Here is a 23,498-nt window from a genome sequence, read left to right on the forward strand (position 1 = left end):
AAGTATGATCAGTAAATTTTTTTTTTTGACCAATCATTTATGAGTATATACAAGAAGACTGGCCTCAGCACCGCTCCTTTGATCATCTCCTTTTGAACAGCAATCATTTATTCCTGCTCTCCGTTTCCTGCCTCACTAACCAGTTATTAGTCCACAAGAAAACCTTCCGTTTTTATCCACAGTAGCTTCACTTCTTTGGTAAGAAGCACCATCAGAAACTCTTCAGAAATCTAAGTGCAGTGCTTCCTATTCTCTCAAAAAAAGGGCCAAGACGAGTCTGTGGAAAGCCATCCATCCTTCAGACTCCTTTTAACATGAAAGAACAAGACTACCGAGAGACCGAGATTCTTCCTTTGCCTTTCTTTAGGGGAGGGCTGCCTTGGCTGACTTCCGCAGATTATTTACACCAAACTCCAGCTTCTGCACATATCCACGACTGACCCAGATGCTTAAAAGATTCTTATAAGATTCTTCAAAGAATCCTAAAAGCTGGATTCCAGTGAGGTCCAAGGAGCAGGATTTGTAAGAACTTACAAAATGTGAACCAGCCTGGATTTCCCGCCTTGCTGGCTATGAGCATACATTATGGGCCAGTGAACATAGCTTTGCTGTCTCCCAGCGATAGGTCTCACTGTCCCTCTGGCTTCTGAGGCTGCCAAGTCTTTAATGACTGCAGCCCAGTAAGCTGCATAATACTCTCCTTGTGATTTTTGGCCACTTGTACATTCTAAATGCCTTCCTGACTTGTAAACAAAACCATCTCTCTTTCATTGTGTGATTTTGGATTTAGTCAAAGGCAGGTTACTTGCTAGCTTGGCTACTAATTGATATTGGTCTTGGGAACAAATACTCACCATGTTTGAGAACGATGTTGCCTTTGCACATGTGTAAGCAATCCTATTTGGTAACAGTACACCTATGCTTCACAGACAATGTTTATAGTGAACATAAGGTAATCGGTGCAGCTGGTGGATTATTAAATACAATACCTGAATGCAAACATGCAGTTGGATTTTTAATAAAGAATTTTAGGATGTGTTTCAGTCTCAGAGAGAACTAGGAACCACTTCTTTGCTTTTAGTGCATAACATGCCACAGAAATTTGAAGGCATCCAAATGAAACTCAGAAGATGAGTTGTCTTCTTCCATTTACATAGCTTTGAAAATTGGAGTCTGCTTGTAGAACAGGCAGATTCCCAGTTTCCCATCTAGCTTTCTTGTAAAAAACTGAGCATCAACACTGCTGCAAAGCAAGCTTGTCTCATCCTTGGTGGGTTTGGAGAATTGCTAATCAGGAGCCAAGAGAAGAGCAAGGATTAGTCAGTCTGCCCACCTTACCATCGCCTGCTTTTCCCAAAATACTCCTTTTTCTGTTTGCTTCCTTCCTAACAACTGAACAAAAATGGAATATTGGCATTAAAAACAAGTGCCTATAATTAATGTAAATGACTTCATCACCTTAAAAGAATCCTAAACCTCCAGTTGTTTTTTTTTCTTCATCAAAATCCACTCCTCTAGGTAACCTAGTGATTTTCAGACACCATTCCACAGAGCACTCCACTGATGTCCATGAGAGGTCACAAAGACAAGCAAGCCTTTTCTCAGCAGGTGTCAGATGACTAAGCAGAGGTCTGGAGAAGGTGCAAATCACTGTTCTGTCTATTCTTTCTCCTTCTGTCTCCATAACAGCCTGCACAGACGGCTTAGTTCTTCCTAGCCAAATCCCCTCCAGCGCTACCTGATGAACCCACACACCCAGCCCTCCGATACATGCCGAGCTACTGCAGAAAGCTGTGGCAGCCTCTACGGCTGCCTCTCCCTCAGTGTCCCAAGCCATGTGCTTAATTCTCCATGTTCATGTCACGTTTGCGCTCCCTAGTGCAGGGCTCCTCATCACAACACCCAGCAAAGACAGCGTTATGAGGAAATGAAGGTAAGAGCCCCAACACACATTTAGTTGGAAAATAACCTGGTAATGCACATTTTCTTAGGGATTCAGAAATTGATTTGCTAAGGCTGTGAAACAAAAGCTACAGTTTTCTTTCTCCTCATACACTCCTTTATTCATTCAAAACCCTAAACTTTTGCTAACTCATCCAGAGAAGTTTAAGCATGTTACTGTTAAAAGGAAATTCATAAAAGTAAAACTCAACATGAAGTCTTTATGAAATAATGAAGAGGAGTGCTTTGCATAAGGCCATAGAAAGTACCATATACATTTCTTAAACGTTTAGAATCTAATGTGCCTCTTTCAGATCTTTATTTGCAGATGTTTGGTATTAAATGCAAGGTTATGTAAAGAGAAAGAAGTTTTATTTATAAACATAGATCCTTTAGTATTATTGGTGGCTACTAAATAATGAACTCATTAATTATTAACTAAGGAATTCATTAACTGTCTGCCAGTTCTTAAGCAATTCTCTTATAAAGCTCAGAAAATTATTGCTCAAAAAATCAGTGGTCTTCTCTGAAGCCTGATTCTTCAAGAGGGATATTTAGTTTTTAAAAGACTTTTCAAAAGCTATTTTAAAGATAAAAATTACCTGTTCTGTTAAAGAAGGACCTATTTGAAAGAGAACTTAAGTCTCACTGAACCCTAATAAACCACAAAAATAACCTCAGAAAGCAACGTAAGGAAGACTTTAAACAATAAAGATGTATAAATGCTTCCCCTCCACAAGAACAAAGAGTGTTCCTTTGCAGACTGCATCTTCAAAGCTGACGCTACTGCCAAGAGTAACCATGAGGGTCTTTAGCCAGTAAAAGGATGAAAGCAGAACCTGAAATTTGGTCACACAGGATCTCAAGAGATCCACTCGGAGAGATGCTTGATGTTCAACCATTTAAGTAAACTCTGTTAAAACATTTTCAAAGAGGAGCAGACAGAGGTGATTACTGTTTGCAGTTCATGGGGTTTCTTTGCTTAATTTATTCCTTTTTTCAATAATAAAACCAGGCACAATTAATCATTGTGATTGTTTTGCTTTTTTTTTGTTTAATTATTTTCTTTCACCAAGCATAGCAAGTAACACTGTAAGACCAAAGACCAAAGAAGTCAGAATTACATCCTTAATGGACATCTGAGAAGCAAGAAACAGAAAAACTTAATATATGGTTCTTTCGCACTATGTATTTTTTAAATTTTTATTTAAAAAACTGCTTGGTGCTCAACAATGGAAGAAAACATCCCAGGCTACCTCAGGTAAGATTATTTCCAGCAAAATAAATAGTTGGACACTGCTAAAGAACTCATTTTTAAATTCATTCCCCTGAAAACCTATTACGGATAAGGATCATTGTTGTGGTTTAACCCCAGCTGTCAGCTAAGCCCCACACAGCCGCTCGCTCACTCCCCTCACAGTGGGATGGGGGAGAGAATCGGAAGGGTAAAAGTGAGAAAACTCGTGGGTTGAGATAAAGTCAGTTTAACAGGTAAAGCAAAAGCCACGCACGCAAGCAAAGCAAACCAAGGAATCCATTCACTCCTTCCCATCGGCAGGCAGGGGTTCAGCCATCTCCAGGAAAGCAGGGCTCCATCACGCCTAACGGTTACTAGGGAAGACAAACGCCATCACTCCGAACGTCCCCCCTTCCTTCTTCTTCCCCCAGCTTTACATGCTGAGCATGACGTCATATGGTGTGGAATATCCCTTTGGTCAGTTGGGGTCAGCTGTCCCGGCTGTGTCCTCTCCCAACTTCTTGTGCACCCCAGCCTGCTCGCTGGTGGGGTGGGGTGAGGGGCAGAAAAGGCCTTGGCTCTGTGTAAGCACTGCTCAGCAGTAACGAAAACATCCCTGTGTTATCAACTCTGTTCCCAGCACAAATCCAAAACGCAGCCCCATAGTAGCTACTATGAAGAAAATTAACTCTACCCCAGCCTAAACCAGCACAATCATATATCGGAATCTTTCAATGCAAGAAAAACAAATTAATTGAGCTCCTGGTATAAGCACAAAGCTCAACACAGCTATAGTACATCGAGGAGTGCTCGCATTATTAATCCTACAGACACCTGTAACATGCTAATTGCTTCCAAAATGAAAGGAGAAATCGTTATGGTTGCCAATCCAGAATCTGCTGGGAAAATTTCAATTAAATATGGGGTAAGTAAGGCTGTAGGTGAGGAGAGCTCTGTTAGATGTTAACTGGAAGGCAAAGCACACACAATGCTGTATCCCAATTAGCAAGAATAGGTACAAAAGAGTCTGAGAGCTGAACCACTGTAATAACTCCACACAATTCACTTTAACGCATTACTGGCTAGAGTTTCAGTGGAGTCGGGCATCTGTTTCTTTAATATCTATTTCATTAACTGCTAAATGGAAATGTAATTCAATGGCTTCAACTGTGGCAACCAGCGCACCTAACAAATCTGGAATTTTTTCAGCTTCCCATCTTTCTAGAACATTTGCCCCTGCCTGGCTATTATAAATATCCTATTTATTACTTCCTGGGCACATTTCCCAAAAGTAAAAGACTAAAGATAGATACTTAGAATTGGCTAACTAACAACAAAAAAATCTACCTCCTTATGACAGCAGTTTAACCAAATGGAAATATTGCCATTAAAAATGTATTAGATAAACCTGTTCTTTTTTCTATTCATGCACTAAAACCAGATCACTAAATTTCCATAATATCCATTACACAGAGTTATTTACGATTGTCTCCAGTGAGTATTTCTTGGGCTACAGGTCATTAAAGAATAAACTATTTATCACAAATATCCCAGATGTGCTATTTGGGCATTTGATTAATTATATATAATCACATTATCCCCTCTGTTTCGTGAATGCAGTAACTAAACAACATTAAATGCACTGTAAATTTTGAAATCTAAATCACAACTGACATTTCCTATTATCACAAGTTTTGGTCTTGAGACTTAACATTCATTTTCTTTTCAATATTCATGCCTTGCAAAAGCTTGAGTGCAAAAGGGTCATAAGTAAACTGTAATATAAATTTACTTCTATATTAATTCTTTTCAACAGAAAAACATAACTGAAATTCTACTTTTGTAGTGACTTCCACTCACCTTAAAACCCCTGTTCTATTAGAAATTAAATTACTGCATTTCTGTCTCTTGCCTATCCTAGTCTAGCAAACAGAAGCAAATAGGTTAAGCAAATAGGCAGGGATGAGAACATGGACTGTGTTATATACTGTACAGTGTACAGCAGCAGTCACATTCACTTTGCTCCAAAAAAGCATCCCTTCCAAGGGGTTGGTTAGGTATTTCGACAAACAAAATCCCCTCCAGATCTGGCTGGCTTACAGGGGGCTCTGCTGAAGTGCAAATCCTTGGTCTTCTCTTTCAATACCTTTCCTTGTATTAAGACAAGTGAGCCACCTGCAAAGGAGAACCAGGAAAGCACGCCCACCACCACCAGCCAGAATCATTATCACATGCTGAGGACGAAAACCAGCTCAAGGTAGGTCGACAGCTACACCCGCTCCCCGACCCGGCTGCCGAGCAGCCTCAGGCACCAGAAGGAGCACCGGCTATCGACAAGCTCCTGGTAAAGCCGCCGGCCTGGGAGCTGCCAGGGGCTCAGCAGCTTGCAGGGTTAGGCTTTTCCCAGCTGCCAAAATGTCACCCTTCCCAAAACCACAGCATGTTACTATGGCAACACACGCCATAGCTTTGGAAACTGCAGAACTGCTCCACATTTCCATGCGGCCGACGTGTAAAAGGAAGACTATAAATTCCTTGGCTACAGGGACTGCCTGCCACGAGGAAACGCCACCAAACCCTAAATAAAATAATGAAACAGAGTTTGCTCCTGGATGCTTTTTACCAGCACGGCAGGCTTCGTGCCTAGTTTGGCTGCTAGGCTGAGCTCACCGCGCACCCACCCGGCCGGCCCACACGCTTCTGGTATTATTTTACCACCCTTACTACAGGTAAATTTTTCTTCCACTGGGATAAACCAGTTCTTCTTCCTTGTTTTTATCATCAGCTTGACTTAGCGACAGAGTCTGTAACGAGAAACCTTTCCAGAGTGGTTTTTAGAAGGCACGCACCGCTGTGCACAAGCCCGCGAAACCAAGTACCCCGGGGCTCCAAATTCGCCTTTCGCAAACCCACGGCTCTCCCTCCTCCGACTGAGAGGCCACAGCGGGGAAAGGCACCCCGGAAGGGGCTATGGGGGGAACCGCTGCGGACGGGAGGATTTGGGGAGCCCCGGCTGGCCGGGACCGGCCCCGCGGCCCGACCTGCCCCGGCCCGGTCCGCTGGGGGACCGGCAGCTCCGTCCCCATGGCGACCGCCGCCCCGCGCGCGGGGGCGGGACAACCGGCCCGCCTGCCAATCTCACCCCGGGCCGCCGGGGCTGCGCCTGCGCCCTAGGAAAAGCGGCGCGCCGCTCCTCCCCAGCGCGGTACCGCTTCCGGCACCGTGACCTTCGCCGCGCGAGTGAGTGCGGTGCGGGCCCCGGGGCCTTCCCTCCGCTCAGGCGGCCCCTTCCCCCGGCGCCTTGGGACCGCGGGCAGGGCGGCGTCGGGCCCCGCTGTGGAAGCGGCGAGGCGTGGTTGGGGACTCTCTGCCGGCCCGGGGCGGCGAGGCGCTCTCGGACAACCAGGGCTTGTGTTCAGGCCGGTAGTGAAGATGTCGGCGCCGACGATGGAGGAGAGGAAGGCGTGCTGGGGGGCCCGGGACGAGTTCTGGCGGTGCTTGGATAGGCACGCCGACGATGACTCCAAGTGCGAGAAGCTGCGGCTGTCCTTCGAGTCGCGGTGTCCGCAGCAGTGGGTGAGCAGCCGCCGCTCCCTACGCGTCCCCCTGCGCTCGGCCTCCCAAAGCCTGTGCTGAACGAAGAGAGGAGTTCGTAACGGCATCGACAAGCCATTGCACTTACCTCGCTAATGACGGCACTCCCGCTTCTCGGGTGGCGGGACGTGTGCGGTCTTGCGCTTTCCCATCGATAACCCTGCACCCTCGTCAAACGTAACGAGGTTTGCGCGCTTTTGGTCTTGCTGGGAAATCAGAACTCCTGAGCTGGATTTCGCTTTGTATTGCCAATAATCTCTGTTCGTAACAGTGAAAATAGCAAAGCGATGAGACTACTTTTATTAAGCTGTCCATGGAAGTAATGGGAGTGGTTATGACAGGAAACTGGAGTTCACTTTCAAAATGATAAACACGTCCACAAAAAACAAACACACCTCAACACACCTATAGTCTTCCACTTTGAGTGAGAAACTCCTAACTAGTGTATTCAGTTAAAATCCTCCTTAAGCTCAGGGATCAAAGACAGTTTATTCCTTAGTCTTGTGATGCACAAAGCCTCTTCCTCTGCTGGTTTCTTTTAATTAACTTTTCTCTTTCTAAACAGGTTAAATACTTTGATAAAAGAAGAGACTTTTTAAAATACAAAAGAAAGCTTGAAACAGAAGGGTATCATCCTCCAGAAGCCGCTGGAAAGTCTTAGGTACTCTGCTTTCAAAATAAATCTCATGAGGAGAACTATGGAAGGAAGACGCACGAGAAAGCAACAGAAGCTGCTTGAGCTCAAGAATGGGTACCCTGGCTGTCTCCCTGAAATGCAGGCTGCCCTTTCTTGTTGCAAGGTCTCACGTGTCTGCTGAAAAAAGATGGTCATGGACAGCTTTCTCATGAGTACAAGTCAAAGAAATATGGTGCAGGGCTGTTCACAAATCATAAGGTTTTGAATGTATAATTAGTCAAATTGTTCACAGGAATAAATGATTATTTAAGTGTAATGTACATATTCTAAAGAAAACAATAAAATTGTTTTTCAATAAGTGAACCAGTTTTTCCTTAAAAAAAAAACCATTCCAACTTCCCCTCCTTGTCATAAGGAGGTGGTGGTATAATGTAATTTGTATTTGTCATTTACTAAGTATTTCTAAGTATTCTAAAATACAGTTTAAGTCAAACATCAGTTTATAAAACAGCAGGCATTAGACGACCTAATGCATCCTGTGCATATGATACGTAATTTACGTATTTTGTGTATACTCATTTTTTATAAGCAATAGGAATTCCTACCTTGGTGAGAACAGCCAGTTTTCAATCAGTATCTCTGTTAGAAGTATGGCAGTTATTTATCATGATTCTCACATTATAGCTGCCTGTGTGTAATTTAGTGGTTTTGATTACCTTACTGATGCAACTCCATTAAAGATACAGACTGTTTACAGCAGGATTAGTAAACTTGACCAGGGAAGGCATTTAGACAAGGGGCAGCACAGGCAATTTTTAATAATGTAAGTGAATTTACCTTGCAAAAACTATATAGTATATCCAGATGCTGGAGGCATGAAATACTTCACTCTGGCTAAAGTAAGTTTTGATTGTGGTTATAGGAAGGCACCACTTCAAATTCAAGCATGGTCATCACAATCAAAGTAACTGCAGTATGTTTTAGTTTGGGATTTTCATGGTACTATGCTGATGTTCTAATAGTAGAAAATCACACACACCACATGCAATATAAATAGTATTTATTTCCAATGCAACAGTTTTATTTAAGGAGGTAAAGTATTAAGGCATTTAAAAATCAGTCTGAACTACAGAGAACAAAACATGCAAACTTAAGAATCTTCATTCACCCTGAGTTTGTATCTCATCTATTCAGAATTTCATGTTGTAGCACCATAGTAAGTCACCCAGCTGTACTATAAGGCACGAAACTCTTGGCAGTTATTTTTGTTGTTTTTGCTTGATCACTTGTTGCCTTGTGTACTCCCAAATCAGCAGAGCTCCACTTACATGAACATTAAGTGATCGAATAATACCTTGCTGAGGAATTTCCACACAGACATCCAGGTGGTGAATCAGGTTTGCTGGGATTCCTTCGTGTTCATTTCTAGTAAAGAAGAAACAGTGACTTGTATCTGGGAAAAGACAGGTGTTCCAGAAAGCAGAAGATGCAAAAGTCAGAACAGCATCAAAACACCGTTTGACAAATGGTGCATCCGCCCTCAATGTAACTGATGAGGACAAGAAACGAATTTTTTTTAAAAGCAGTAATACATTACAGATAGAAGGAAAACATGGGAGACCTGACTAAGCTTTGATGTAGGAAAACTGGTAGAGCACTTCACCTTTAATTCACTGGTCCAGCAACAGCTGAACACCCAATGTACGGACTCCCGCTCTGCCTTTATTTTGAAACCATCCTTATATAGCGAAACAAGCAGCTAAAGATGAAGTGACCAGGGCATGAAGCTGCTGGCACAGCAGGGAAGCTCAACTGCCCACTTTACATTCAATGAGGTCTTGGTATGAGGGAATGTCACAGCTGATGGAAGCCTTGAACTGGAAATGTTTCACCTCTTCAGAATGAGCACACCAGAAGATACCAAAGGTTAACAGTAATTGAAACTGTATTTTTAATTAGAAGAGAACAAAGTGATTATGAGAACTACATTCTGAAGACAAGCTACATATATAAAGGTTTGAAAAACAGGTATTTCTGCCCATTTTGTCCTAAAGGGATAGACAGACAGGCCCTTCCTTCTTGTCTCACTCGGTGGCCCTGCAATTCCAGTAGCTTTCCAAGTGCCGGGTCCTGCACTTCGGCCACAACAACCCCAGGCAACACTACAGGCTTGGGGAAGAGTGGCTGGAAAGCTGCCCAGAGGAAAAGGACCTGGGGGTACTGGTTGACAGCCGGCTGAACATGAGCCGGCAGTGTGCTCAGGTGGCCAAGAAGGCCAACGGCATCCTGGCCTGTATCAGAAATAGTGTGGCCAGCAGGAATAGGGAGGTGATCGTGCCCCTGTACTCGGCACTGGTGAGGCCGCACCTCGAATACTGTGTTCAGTTTTGGGCCCCTCACTACAAGAAGGACATGGAGGTGCTGGAGCGCGTCCAGAGGAGGGCAACGAAGCTGGTGAAGGGCCTGGAGCACAAGTCTTATGAGGAGCGGCTGAGGGAACTGGGGTTGTTTAGCCTGGAGAAGAGGAGGCTGAGGGGAGACCTCATCGCACTCTACAACTACCTGAAAGGAGGGTGTAGCGAGGTGGGTGTTGGTCTCTTCTCCCAAGTAACTAGCGATAGGACAAGAGGAAATGGCCTCAAGTTGTGCCAAGGGAGGTTTAGATTGAACATTAGGAAAAATTTCTTTACTGAAAGAGTGGTCAGGCCTTGGAACAGGCTGCCCAGGGAAGTGGTGGAGTCACCATCCCTGGAGATATTTAAAAGACGTGTAGATGAGGCCCTTAGGGACATGGTGTAGTGGGCATGGTGGTGTTGGGTTGACGGTTGGACACGATGATCTTAGAGGTCTTTTCCAACCTGTATGATTCTATGATTCTATGATTTCTAACTTGTAGGCACTTTCCTCTAGATTTCTTGAAGTAGCCTCCCCTTTGTCACACCTGAGGCTTGCCTGGTTATAGGAACTGGTTATTGCTTTTCTCTGAAGTCATCCCAGCCTCTGCTTGTACTGCAAAAACTTGCTACTTTGTCCTGTGCCTCATGCTTAATTTTAAAGCATCTCCCAGCTATGCATGCTGCCACTCCGCTCCAGTCCTCCTCGGCGAGTTAAGGAGGGCAAACAGGCAGCCCTTCCTTCTTGCTGAGCTCCCCGCAGCCTACACGTACAGGGCCCCGTATTACTAAGTGAACAGACGATAGCTCTATCACACCTGGAAAACTATAATCCACACTGTTGCTACCTCCACCCATAAAAAAAAGGAGCTGTAGTGTATGGATAGGTTATTAAGTATGAGGAGAAGGATCGTTCAGGAATAGATATCAGTACCTCCCACTCCTTAGCGCACAAAGCCAAGCTCTGCTGTTTCCATAATCACTTCCCATTCTAAATCCACCTTTACCAGTGTCACTTGATTTTCATATGACCAAACTCTGACTAGTAGAAGGGATGGACTGCAAGAGGTAGATTTACAAAAAAGTGTGTTCTTACCCCAGCAATAATAGTGACTTCTCTGGGAAGCAGTATTCTGTAAGATCAAAACTTTTAGCTGTCTGCTCCACACCAATAATAGTGTAGCCTTCCGTTTTTTTCTGCTGTAAATAATCAACAAGCTGAGATGGTTTCACCTGTCCATCAAAAGTAGAGAGAAATATACAAATATTTAAATACTGCCATTTGTAAACTTCTGAAGTTACTGTAAAAATCAATTTACTTGGACAGTTTTTAAGATGAATGACTTTTATTCCCAAAGACTCTGTCCATTTACGTAGCTTTCCATTTCAAAAGCTCTTCAGCAATAGCACAAAAGGTAAGTAATGCCACAAAAATGTACCCCACAAATACAATGAACAAAGGCTTTCTATGCTTCTGACAACTACAAACATTACATGTGAATGTAAAAGAATCACTCTTGCATAGGGACAAAGTGCATAGGTGTTATTTAACCTAGCATCCCTTCCCAAAACAATACAACAGCCAGTATTGAAGCTGAGTTGCCTTACATGCCTGCATTACAACTCGTGATAGGTTGCAGTAACAAATGTCTTAGTTGTCTTCTTCCTACTCTCTGAACTGCTTGTTTGTATTAAATGCCAATTTGTTCATGCAACAGAAACTCTATCATCAGTACACTTCTGTACAGATACTAGGCATGACATGTCCATCAGCATTCTGTTTTACGCAAAACACACTACAACTATCTTGTTCCGAAGAAAAATCTTAATAGGCTGAAAGTAAACACTGTGGAAAAAAAAAATGAAAAATTTGCACTGAATTTTTCAGATGCTGATCTTGAAAAACAGATTATTATAAAATATCATAAACATATTTTCTAGCAAATACTAAACATATAGGTTGAAACCTGATTTTTATAAGCTTGATAATAGGTTCTAAAAGCTTGGCACAAGTTAGCTTCAGGCAAACTCAAAGATTATCCCCATGAAGTTACCAAAAGCAATGGGCCAAGGAAGATAAATGAAGTGTTCTTCAACTTTTATAACTAACCATTAAATTCCAACACACCACTATAAAACACAAAGGAAGATGTAACGACAGCTCACATAATCAGTTTATCACAGCAATAAGAAATTAAAAGTATTTTTAAAATTCTTTTTTATGAGGTTGACCCGAAGTTTACTCCAAAATACTCAAGATTAAGTCTCAGAGATAACAGCGGGAGCTTCTGTTAAATAAAAAGTTCATTTTGCAAGAGAAAAAGAAGTAAGACTCTGAACTATGCATCTGATGAACTGAAGATGTACAGTACACTTTTTAGCTATTAAAATGTTTCCATTCACCTCAACAAGGGGGAGCCACTGCTCTGCAGAAACACTAAGATGCTGAAACTGCTTATCCTGTATATAATGAAGACTGCCAACAACGAGTGCAGATGCCCCAAATATTTCACTTGTACGACATAAACCTACAAACAGAAGAATTAAAGTGATTTTTGTGTAGAAAATAAACACCAAGACAGAATATTTTAGCAAGTGAAAAAGGACAAAGAATCTGAAAGAGAAATGGTTACTTTAGTCCTCTATTTTTAATCAGTTTCAGGTGCTTCTTACATCTGTTCCAAGTCACACCTTGTTCCATATGATTTACCAGAAAAAAAAAAATGTTTTGTAACTTAGCAGAAGGATAAAAATTAGGAAAGCACTATGTCTGACAACGCGCTTCTACAATACTAACTACACAAAGTTAACAGGTCAGTGTAAAAGCCTAGGCAGGGATGGATGGACACATACACAGACTTAAGCTCTAAATCCAGTACCTGTTAAATGAAAGACTTGAGAGAACAACACGTTATAGCATTACAATGCAGACAGCACCAGCTTGTGGGCTTATTTTTCATTAACAGTCTCACTGCAGGTATTTAAACTGCTGACAACAGCAAGCACAATGCAATAAAGTATTCGCAGGATTTATTACATCACAGCTTGCATGATATTGTGAAGGAGTACCTAATCAGGAACGGGCACTTTCCTGTCCAACAGTCATGAGAAACTAGTAGGTCTACAAGATTTGGTTTAATTGTTATAGAAAAGAAAAGTAAAAGCAAATTATTTCCTTTAACTGCATAACAGTTGAAAAACTCAACTGTAACAAATATAAAAAACAGTAAGAAACTGAGCACGATTTATAGCAAAGTTCTATTTAATTAATGCATGCTATGTGTAAGTTTTTTTTCTTAAAATGTAACTATAGAAGACCCCTTCTTCTGAACCAAAACACTTCTTTTGGTTACCAGTTTTTTGCAGGTTAATGATCTATTTCTCTGAATAATTTCTATTTCTCTTAAATAATTTTCTAATTATCAACATAAGATGAAATTCATTCCTACTATCAAAGTGGGCTCTAAGGTCTAAAATAAAAGTTTAAAAATGTGCAATCAACCTTACCTCCTAAATTCGTAGGTTTATCAATAAGTGAAGCCACCACAATCAGTCTGCTGTTTGATTTACCAAGTTTAGCAGCACGATCCTGAAATACCATTTCCAGGTCTAAACTAGGAGTACTGTTCTTCCAGGGTATAATCTTTCTCTGAACATCAGTCCATTCTGTCTGGCTATCTGTTTCAACTGAATTTGAACCTATAAAAACAAGTATTAGTCATATGGCTGTGCAAGCGGTAGTGGAACTACTGCTTCAGTAAAGAAGATTATCTAAATGGTAATACTGTAGACACCATTAGTCATCTACTGCTATTTTATGGCACATACTCTGCTCACATAGATACAAGGCTACTTCAGCAGGATAACATAGAGATCAGATTGAATACAGATGTATACACCTACTACATACAAATAATTATATTTAATATAGATTAGCTATATTTTACCCAAGTCTTGCTGAGACCAGTCACTTGGTTTCAGATCAAGAAGTTCCGTTCGAGAATGATACCACTGAAATGTTGGTGGCAAAGGAACGTCAGTGAACCTGTCAAATTTAGCAAGTGAGATCCATTCATCTTCAGCCAGTTCCGAAAGGCGGGGAAGAGTGTAAAATATTGTCTGCAATGTAACACAGTGTTATTAGCAGAGCACCACTAAAGCAAGCAAAACAGGTAATAAATTAACCTCTGGTAATTTTATCACACACATCTTTTATCTAGTATTCTATGATTTTAATCCTTGTTTTTCTTGGTACTTGATATAACTTACAAATACATCTCTCAATATTCATCATTTTACATACAGTGGTATCCCAAACTTTCATAAATCTAGTCTTTCTCTCTCTGATTAGATCTTTTTTAAGGATCTGCATTGAAATTCTGCTATGCTTCTCAGCACAGAGGTCTTGTGAAAATGTTTTACATGTAACACTGAAGAGTTTTCAGATGCCCTTATGAACTTCAAGTAAAGAATGCAGATTGATTTGATGTCAAAAGGAATACAGTCAATAGCATTAAAATAGTGGTAAAATCCAACTCAGCACTACCAATACAGCTAACCACAATCTATCAAGGAGGAACAAACACAGACTCCAAGGAAAAGGCTGAATAAGATGAAGAGTTTAAAACCCAGACTTTTTTTTTTATCCCAATGCACACTTAAGATGAAGGTTAAGACGCACCCTGAATACATTTAAATACTTAACAAGTATTAGCCTTGCTTTTTTTTTCTCTCTTGTTCAGGATTTTCACTTCGAAATTTTGCTAAGTCATATCTAGCATATTTAAGTGTTCACAAAAGTATTTCACAGAACATCAGTTAAAAAAAAAAGAAAAAAATTCCTTCTCTGAACGATGGCACTGTTTGTCCCAGAACACATGTACCTCTTCACATTCATGTTTATCTTCTATTTTCAGCCTAGTTCCTTTACCTCCTATTTTTATCTGCACCCTTATTTTTGCCTGCCTTCCCTCGGTGTTTATTCAGCTCTCAGTTATTTAAGCTATGGTAAAAAGAATAGCTGAAAAAAATGCTCTAGGAGTTACATATCTGTATCCCATTCACATTAAACAACAATTTAATTAAGCAACCTCAAGTCACTTCTAAGAACAGGGGATGTGTCAAAAATCCTAGCAAACTACATGTGATTAGGTAGATGCTCTTCAGTTATTAGAAGTAACTTTTCCAGCCACAAATATAAAACCTGATTAACTCCCACACAGATGGGCACATTCATCACACATACCTCTTCTTAATTGACCTAGGTTTTTAACACAGTATGAATTAGAGAATTAAGCTACAGTTTTAGTCTAAAAATCCATCACAATTTAGGTGAAGTAATTTTTCAGAGTTTTAAATGAATAATAGTTGATCAATAGCTGATCATTATTCATCCTACATTAGAACACACAAAGAAAGTTAAAATTATAGTTGTAAAACTACGCAAATACAATGATCAGCAATAGTCTCGGACTTGCCTCTAGACTGTAATCCTCAAGTGGATGAAATGTTGCAAAGAAGAAATGGTCTTGGATTCGCTGCCAGTTCCTTCTAGCATTCCTGCAATTGCAGAAAGTAATGCAAGATGCACAAAAAAAGGCAACATACTGGATTTTTTTTTAAATTGTCAAATTGGAATAAGGCAACCTGATTGTATTTGCTATATACTGTACAGGAAATAGAATACTTTAACAATTCAGTAAGGACCCATTTAAAAACAAATAAAAACCAAAACCCAGCATTCAGGAAATAAGTTTTACTTATGTTTCAAGAAAGGCCCATAACACGTCTCCAAATGCTATTATTATAAGAAGCAAGTTTCGCAAGAAAGGGTATCCCGTCTAGGCCTCTGAAGGACACTGAATACTAGCCTATGGTTCAGTGACAACTTTTAGCTGTCAAAAAAAAAAACCCAGCAGATTCCTCCTCTGCTGCTTTTTTCCATCTCATGTCTTGACATGGGTGATTTAACAGCGACTCTGATCAGAGAAATGAATACTAATGTTCTCCAAAAAGAAAAAAAAAAAAGCACCTGTCAGCAGCAGTCCCAAGTTTATGTTGGCTGACAACACTGTCAGAAATTCTAAATAATTTTAAATAATTCCTAAAAACAGGGCTGGAAAAAAAAAAAAAGGTTACAAACACACAGATGGTACAAAATTTAACTGAGGAGTTGTATTTCCAACTCAACAAGCAGAAAAGTATTTCTGTAAAGCTCATTTAATCATCACCCCAAATTAATTTCCCTATCCATTTTTCTCCCACAGAAGTTTTTTCAAATATTAACACCAAAATCATTTCAGATTTTCTATTTGAGAATTTACTGATACCAGGAAGTTTGGAAGAATGATTTGTATTGCTTCAAAACACATCAGGTAAGAAAATTAAGCACTCCTGACTGTTTTTTTTTACCCCACCCCTAAACTATGAGCACTGTTCAAACACGTCTTGAGTTTTTCCTGTTGTGCTTTCAGACTGTAATGATACACTGAATTATCACTTTATTTTCTTTGCTGATAATTAGATTTCAATTTCCAAGTCTTGGTTTCTTTTTAAAGAAAATAGCCTCCCCCTTCCCCCTATAAACCTAGAGAAATGACCAAGTGCTATTAGAAAATTAGACTTGCTGCAAATGGCTCAGAAGAACTGTATTAAGCTGTAAGTCAGAAAAATGTTACTAACCCCGTGCCATGCATGTTCTCCACTTGTTGAAGGCTAGATTCAATAACTGGTGTCAGAGCTTCAAATTCTTCCACATGCAACGTTCTGCACATACCCCAGATTTTTTTAAGGGCAACTAATGCATAAAGTCGAACGCTGAAATTATGGTTGAAACACCACTGTAGAACAACTATGAGGGCTTTCTTCAAAGCTGCCTTCTAAAAAACAAAGATAAAGAAGTTTCTTTCATTTATGTTAAGTCTTAACATACCATTTAGAAGTAGAAAAGCAAGAGAGCCCAAGAAACAGTGGCTTCCTCAAAAAACAGCCTTTCAGAAAGTCCAAAGCTTTAACAGCATGTATATGTCCAAATAGAGGCTTCAGAACATGCTCCTGATTTCCTTTCTTCCTTCTCACTAGGGCACAGATCTACAGCCCTACTTGTACTTTGAAAATGTATTAATTTGCTTTAAAAATTCTATTTCTGCATACAAGGAAACCTCTATTAACTTCTGATTTTCTAGCACTTAGAAAGCTGATCTTACAAATGTATGCAAACAGTAAAAAAGTAACAGAAATGCCTGGATTGCTACAGATGCAAAGTAGTTGACTTAATGTAACATCTGACTGTATTTCATCCTCTATTTTAAAGTTCAATAAAAAAATTGAGAATTCCAAATAAAGAATTCTAAATGTAATATGGACTTGCTATTACCAAAGAACTCCATATTTGAGCACTGTTATTCTATAGAAAGATCACCTTCTTCCAGGTTATCTCTGCCCAATTTCATGCAGATTAAACAAGAGTAGCAAGAAAAACAAACCCAGGTGCATCCACATATTTAGTTAAAACTAGATTAGCTATTCTAGAAAAACTCATAGGTAATAAGGCCCTATGTATCCAGAACATCTGCCATTGAGCTAATTTTCATAATCCCAATATGTTACAGAGGTGACAGGAAGAGTTAGTGTTTTCCATATCAAAGGATACCTTAGTAGGATGTAGGTATTAAAAAGGTTTTGAAAACAGACTGCAAAAATGGTTTTTATTTCAGAAATCCATATGCAGCGCAACTGAATAAAGAGTAAACACTTTTAGTCAAACTCACCTTCTCTGAGGTATTTTGAAGAACGATGTCAAAGTGTGATAACACTGATAAAAATGTGCAGACGCTTGTTTTAAGCTTTTCTTCATCCTAAAGCAAAGGAGAATGTAACAAGAAATACGCATATATAAAACGTTCTTATACCCTGTAAGTTTTCACAGCGTGTTCTGCAGATGCAGTATCAACACTATTAAAAAAACTATGTGTTTCAACAGCAAAATTTACTAAAATACGAAGTTCATATTATTAAGATTACATTTTTCCTAACACATTATTTGCTTTTTACTAATGCATCAATCAGAGCAAAGTATATAGCAGTGTAAATGAGCTAAAATTCAACCCAAATGCACTGTATTCCTCCCCTACCCCCATGAAAAACCCCAAACCCAACAAAAACTTTGTGGATTCTTTTCAGTGCTCGCACTTTTCCACGTCATCACAAACGCAGGTATCGGATGCAGAACGAATAGCCTAGCATCAGCCTCACCCACATTCTGTACTGGGTCTCCGCACTTCTATTCACCACTTCTCTTTACTGATACAGCTCCTATTCATCCATTTTGCCACAGCATTGCACTGGGTGCTCAAGTTCAGCTTATTTTTCAGTATGATCCTGACACCCCTTTTCAGAGTCACTGTTTTCCAGAATAGCCTCTGAAAATACAATCTGTATTCCTTTTTCATAAATCTACGTTTTCTGCTTGCTCTGTTTGTTTGAATGGGCCCACTGTGATTCAGTACATTTGTTTAACAGCATGAGATCGCTTTGATCCAATAGATTATCACCTACTAAGATGACAGCAATTCCAACAGCCTGAGCTCTTGGAAGGAACCCTGAAATAGGAAAAGGTTACATCCCTTACAGCACTTTTCACCAGTTCAGATAGGCATGACAAGCCATCTTTATGCACTTAAAAAAAAAGTATAAATTGTAAACTGAAAGAGAAAATTTTTTCCCCTACACAGAAGACACAAACAAACAAAAAAATCCCCCAAAACCACAGCATACATCACTAGCAAGCAAAGTTGTCTCAGAGCAGTATTAAAAACCTGCCTGGTTTTGGGCAAAAAAAAAATGTATATATACAGTTTTCCGTTTTTTCTATTTAGTTTTAATTTTTGTCCTACTGTTTGGCTTTTAAAAAAACTACAGTAGCAACTAGGCTATTTGATAAGCAAGAAGACATCTACATTTAACTATTATGAGTTGTGAGCTTTAGCAGAGTTACCACTGCAAGTCATGTCCTCCTATACATTTTCTACTCAGCCCAAGTGTACAATGCTAACAAATTCAAGGATATCAATACAGACAATTGATACAGGTCAACTTTTATGGGTAATTACTTAAAGAAGAACCCAAGACATAAAAATGAAATGCTACTAAGTCAGTTCTCCGCAGTCAACCCTTTCACGACTTTTGGGTACCATAATTCAAACCCTGCCTCCAGTTTTGGAACCACATGACAGAATTCCACTATGAGAAAAGTCCATATTAAAAGCTGCAAATTGAGTATGTGTTATGCAAGTCATGTTCCCACTGACAAACAAGATGCAGAAGACAAAAGCTGGGTGTGGATACCACAAGTGACTTTGCGGTATCTTCCCAAACTCAGAATCTAGGGCATCCATGTGTTCCTGATGGCTCTTATATTGGCAACTGCAAAGAGCACTCTGACTCACTATGCCAGCTCTACTCTGACCAGAGTAGCACATTATAAAAGGAAATCTCTCAGCTGGAAGAATTCACTTGTCTTCAGCCACTTCTATATCACAAACTTCTAAATGTCTCATATAGTTCAGACTCACATCTAAGTTAATTTAATCTGATCAAGAACCCACTGCCTCTGAAGGAAAATTGGCATACACAGAAAATAACATATGGGAAGACAAACTGTACTCTATTTGTTCAAATTGCTCTTCAAGTGAATGTCAAAGTTCTTTCTTACATAGCAAAAGCAATCCCAGAATTTATTAAGGAATTGGGGGTATTTATGTAGACTCAAGATAACAATCCATTCTATGAAGTATTTCACAGATGCTTGATTGTTACCAAATCCAGCCTGGAAAACTTTGTCAAGGGCTCCACATAAGAAGTTCTGAGAAAACAAAATCAGATAATCATTTACTATACTGTTACAGTTATTTCCATGAAGAAAAAAAAATCTAAATTAAAGAACATTCTCAGCTTTATCATAATATTAGAAATATTTTAAATACTCAAATGAAAACATTTTAGAACCATCTAATTTCTGTATTATACTTTTCAAACATTATTACGAAGCATTAGATGAGACTAAAATTTCTCAGTTTTCTGAGTGTTCATAAAGTAGCAGCATTTTCACTGAATGAAATCAGGTAGTCAGTACAGAGCTTTAGCTAGCTTTAACAGGAACAATCTAGTCTCCTATAATTCACAAATCCAAGAACCAGTTTTCAGTGACCTCTAGAAATGCATCATAAATCCGTGACTTCAGACTGAAAGAATGAAACGACACAAAACTTCCACCTCAGCCACAGAGATTTACGTGCCTTCTATACCCTGCTGTAATTTAACATATGCAGTTTGCATAGCACCAAATAATTCTTGAAAGTAGGTATTTATTTATCTAAGAATTCATAGTGAAGAACAATACCTGGTCAAGCTTCGGAAGAAGAATTAAGAGTGTCTGCCATACCCGGTTTTTAATTCTATGCTGTAAAGAGTTTGCATAATAGCGTGTTCTAGATCTGGATACCAGTTCATCCTAAAAGCAAATTAAAAGGTTTATTACCTATTCTTCCTTTAAAATTGAATACATGGAAATACACTTCACTGTACTGAGAAAGCAGCATCTACTGCAGAACTATTATCAGCATTAAATATAAAGTTAGGAAAAATATACTAATTTCATTTATTTAGAATTAGATTTTGAAGCTTGTCCATGAGAAGTTCGGAAAGTTGAAAAAAATATACAATTCCACTTAATATTTTTACTTAAGAGTACAACATCATCCAAATTGTAACCATTGTTCCATTAAGAAACTTCCTTTAGGCTGCATTTTGAAGCACCACATTTCACTTCAAAAATTGCAGACTACCTTTTGAATCTGCATTTAAAAAATGGCTTTAGTCATGCCATCAATTAGATCAGCTTGTCACTACAGCTCTAGTTTTGATACAGAAACTGATATTCTGCAATAAGGTGTTTTACATGAAAGAAAATAGATGAGATAAACGGAGCTTTAAAAAGATTTGAAAATCATGTTCTCACATAGCTTAGATTCTTTCCCTACATACTCTGTTCTGGCCTTCAAAATACGTGACACCCAAAACTATTTCCTTAACTTTTTAAAAAGAAAATTATTTGGTGATCCAAGTCTTACACTAATATTAAAATGCAAATACACTTATTTTTACATGTTTATGTTTCATATTTAAGCAAGTAAGGAAATCACTTTTAAAGCTCACTTTTCCCCCTTGATCAATCTTACAACACAAATATTAACCATTTTTCTTCAGTAGTTAATTGACGAGAATGAAGGACCACCCATTTTTTGTTCTTCAGACAAAAGCAGAATTCTATGGTACCAGAATGCATGATGTTCTAATAGCAGCTGTAATAATTTACCACTGATTTTACACTAGTGCCAATGCATAAGCAGCTATGATATAAATGAAAATCAGACCCCAACCTTCTCCATTAATCCTATTTATAAAGGTCTTCTAAGGAGACAACAGCTCTCTCAATTCAAAAGGTAGTCTGCAATGGTTAAAGTGAAATGTGGTGCTTCAAAATGCAGCCTAAAGGAAGGGTTCTTAATGGAACAGTGGTTACAATTTGGGTAATGTTCTGTGAAGTTAGAAAGTCCACTAAAGAGAGAGAAATAAACCCGAAAGACAATTTTTACTATTTTGGTTTGGCTGAATTAACTCCTGTCTCATAATTTAAAAAAAAAAAAAAAAAAAAGTAGTATATTACTGGGCAAATCTAGACAGGCTATACAAACAACTATAAATACATCCTGTCAACTGTAAATACTTCATGTGTTAATAATTGTACTAACGTAACATTTATATACCAAGAGAAATGAAGTTTACTTTATCAAGCAGTTTGATGAAAATGTCTTCCATAAACGTCTTATGCAAGATATTTGATCCATCCAACAAGCACAGAAATTTAATAGCACAAACCCGAACGTAGTGATCATCTCGATTTGTACTGTAAAATATTAATTAAAAAAAAAAATCATACTCTACTTGTTCAGACATAAAGATAATTCCTAAATTATAAAAAAGCACCAAACATCATCTTGAACAAGTTGTCTGTAGTGAGACAATATGCAAATACCCAGAACCAAAACTTTAAGGTCTGTTCATCCCTGCTGATGAAGAAAACTAGTGAGTTCCAGATAACCTGCCCCTGTTTTTATCTACAGGTCTTTAATAGCATCTAAGTGTTTAAAATAATTTTCTACATAAATAGCTGTATCATATAAAGTTTTTGTAAACTGTAATCTTAAAACAGCTAATTTATGCTTACAGTTTTGGTCAAATATTCTAGTCTAAAACAACACTTGATTCCTATTAGTTACTCAGGGACATATGGAATAATTAATGCCAAGGATAGAATTAATGACATTACAGGTAACAAAGCATCACACAGCTGCAGACTGTCACAACCAGACATTTGGAAACCAAGAAGCTTTTGGGAGAAAATACAGGAGTATTGAACTAGAACTGGTAGTAGATTTTTATAAAGTCAGGTTTTAGCAACTACTAACACTTCCCAAAGCACTATGTGAGACTGTTCCTCTGACTTTCTTCCACTGAGTAAAGGTGGGACTGAAGCTACAAAAAAAGTTCAATAATCCAGTAGCCAATGTCCCTGTTTCAAAAACTGGAGGCATAACATATTGCCAGTATGCAAACTAAAAAGGCCTACAACCAACGTTAAAGAGCCGAGGTCCAAATCTGGCTGCATTAAAGCCTGAGTTTCTTAACTGTCTTGTCTACAATGGTAAGGTACATATCCATATCAGCACTGGGTAAAATATCTGCATCCTAAAAAGTATTACTTTTATGAGGTGAAACAATGAGGAAGTAGTTTTTTCAACTCCATTCAGGTTAACAAATGGGATATATTTTCCTGAAAATACTTAACATTTTTCTACATTTTGTATTTGAATTATGAATGTAAGTGATGTATATCCCTTTTACCCATATTTAAGAAGGTTATGAATACAGTCATAAGCAGCTGACTTCAAAAACAGCATCTTTCCTATTGTAGCATCAATTGTAAAGACTACATAATTCAGACCAAATATTGTAAGATGTATCCTCAAAATCATTACCTTTCTGTAACAACATTTGCTGCACATTTTTCTCCAAGATTTTCTATGAAGGCATGCACATCCTGAATAAGTCTTCACAGATGAAAGGAGACAAAACAACAAAATTAACAAAATAGTATACAAAAATTATTTCAATAATTATCTCAAAGTTTAAAAGAAAAAAACCAAAGTGCATAAAATTATAACAAATATAATCACAAAGATTTTTTTTATACCTTTGATCTCTCCTAAATACAGTTCCAAAGACACAAGCCTCAGTGATAAGTTCACAATAATTTCCAGCATTTAAGAAAGCATTTGTCAAGGCACTTCTCTCATCAACAGTGGGAAATATCCAAGACTGACAACAATGACTCAGGACCACATTGAAGACTCCAGTCTTTGTAGTGGACATATCTATGAGCTTGAAAATTATCTGAAAAGAAGAAGAAATAAAAGATTCAAAATCTAGTTTTCAGAAGTGCTAGAATTATTAGAATAATATTGCAGTGATATCCTTCTGCATCCTAGATCTGCTCAGGTTAATGCTGTCTTCAATCTATTTACAATTCCCTGAGTCTAAGGGCAGGTGAATGGGCAACAATTGGCCCAGCACATGT

The 23,498-nt window shown here is 38.9% G+C and overlaps 2 protein-coding genes across 3 annotated transcripts in view; one reads left to right on the forward strand and one right to left on the reverse strand.

The window, feature by feature from the left end:
- The first annotated feature begins 6,385 nt into the window (after positions 1–6,385).
- Positions 6,386–7,772, forward strand: COA6 (cytochrome c oxidase assembly factor 6). Its single transcript, XM_075146463.1, has 2 exons — positions 6,386–6,754; positions 7,338–7,772. The coding sequence occupies exons 1-2, from the start codon at positions 6,611–6,613 to the stop codon at positions 7,431–7,433; spliced, it is 240 nt and encodes a 79-aa protein (XP_075002564.1). The 5' UTR covers positions 6,386–6,610; the 3' UTR covers positions 7,434–7,772.
- Positions 7,773–8,452: 680 nt separating this feature from the next.
- TARBP1 (tRNA guanosine 2 -O-methyltransferase TARBP1) overlaps positions 8,453–23,498 on the reverse strand; it is a 40,558-nt gene continuing 25,512 nt past the window's right edge. Inside the window, exons 18-31 of one of the 2 annotated variants that reach the window (XM_075146461.1) lie at positions 23,115–23,314; positions 22,900–22,971; positions 21,647–21,767; positions 20,202–20,312; positions 19,515–19,664; positions 17,572–17,658; positions 16,484–16,680; positions 15,834–15,917; positions 15,280–15,361; positions 13,750–13,921; positions 13,310–13,501; positions 12,206–12,330; positions 10,899–11,035; positions 8,453–8,834 (exon numbers count right to left, since the gene is read on the reverse strand). In XM_075146461.1, coding sequence (XP_075002562.1) covers positions 8,669–8,834; positions 10,899–11,035; positions 12,206–12,330; positions 13,310–13,501; positions 13,750–13,921; positions 15,280–15,361; positions 15,834–15,917; positions 16,484–16,680; positions 17,572–17,658; positions 19,515–19,664; positions 20,202–20,312; positions 21,647–21,767; positions 22,900–22,971; positions 23,115–23,314 — 1,896 coding nt within the window. In that variant the 3' untranslated portion in view covers positions 8,453–8,668. The remainder of the gene's footprint in view (positions 8,835–10,898; positions 11,036–12,205; positions 12,331–13,309; positions 13,502–13,749; positions 13,922–15,279; positions 15,362–15,833; positions 15,918–16,483; positions 16,681–17,571; positions 17,659–19,514; positions 19,665–20,201; positions 20,313–21,646; positions 21,768–22,899; positions 22,972–23,114; positions 23,315–23,498) is intronic. The other variant, XM_075146462.1, reaches the window with a different exon arrangement.

This window comes from Calonectris borealis, chromosome 3 (genome assembly GCF_964195595.1).
Source record: "Calonectris borealis chromosome 3, bCalBor7.hap1.2, whole genome shotgun sequence".
In the NCBI taxonomy this organism is placed as follows: domain Eukaryota; kingdom Metazoa; phylum Chordata; class Aves; order Procellariiformes; family Procellariidae; genus Calonectris; species Calonectris borealis.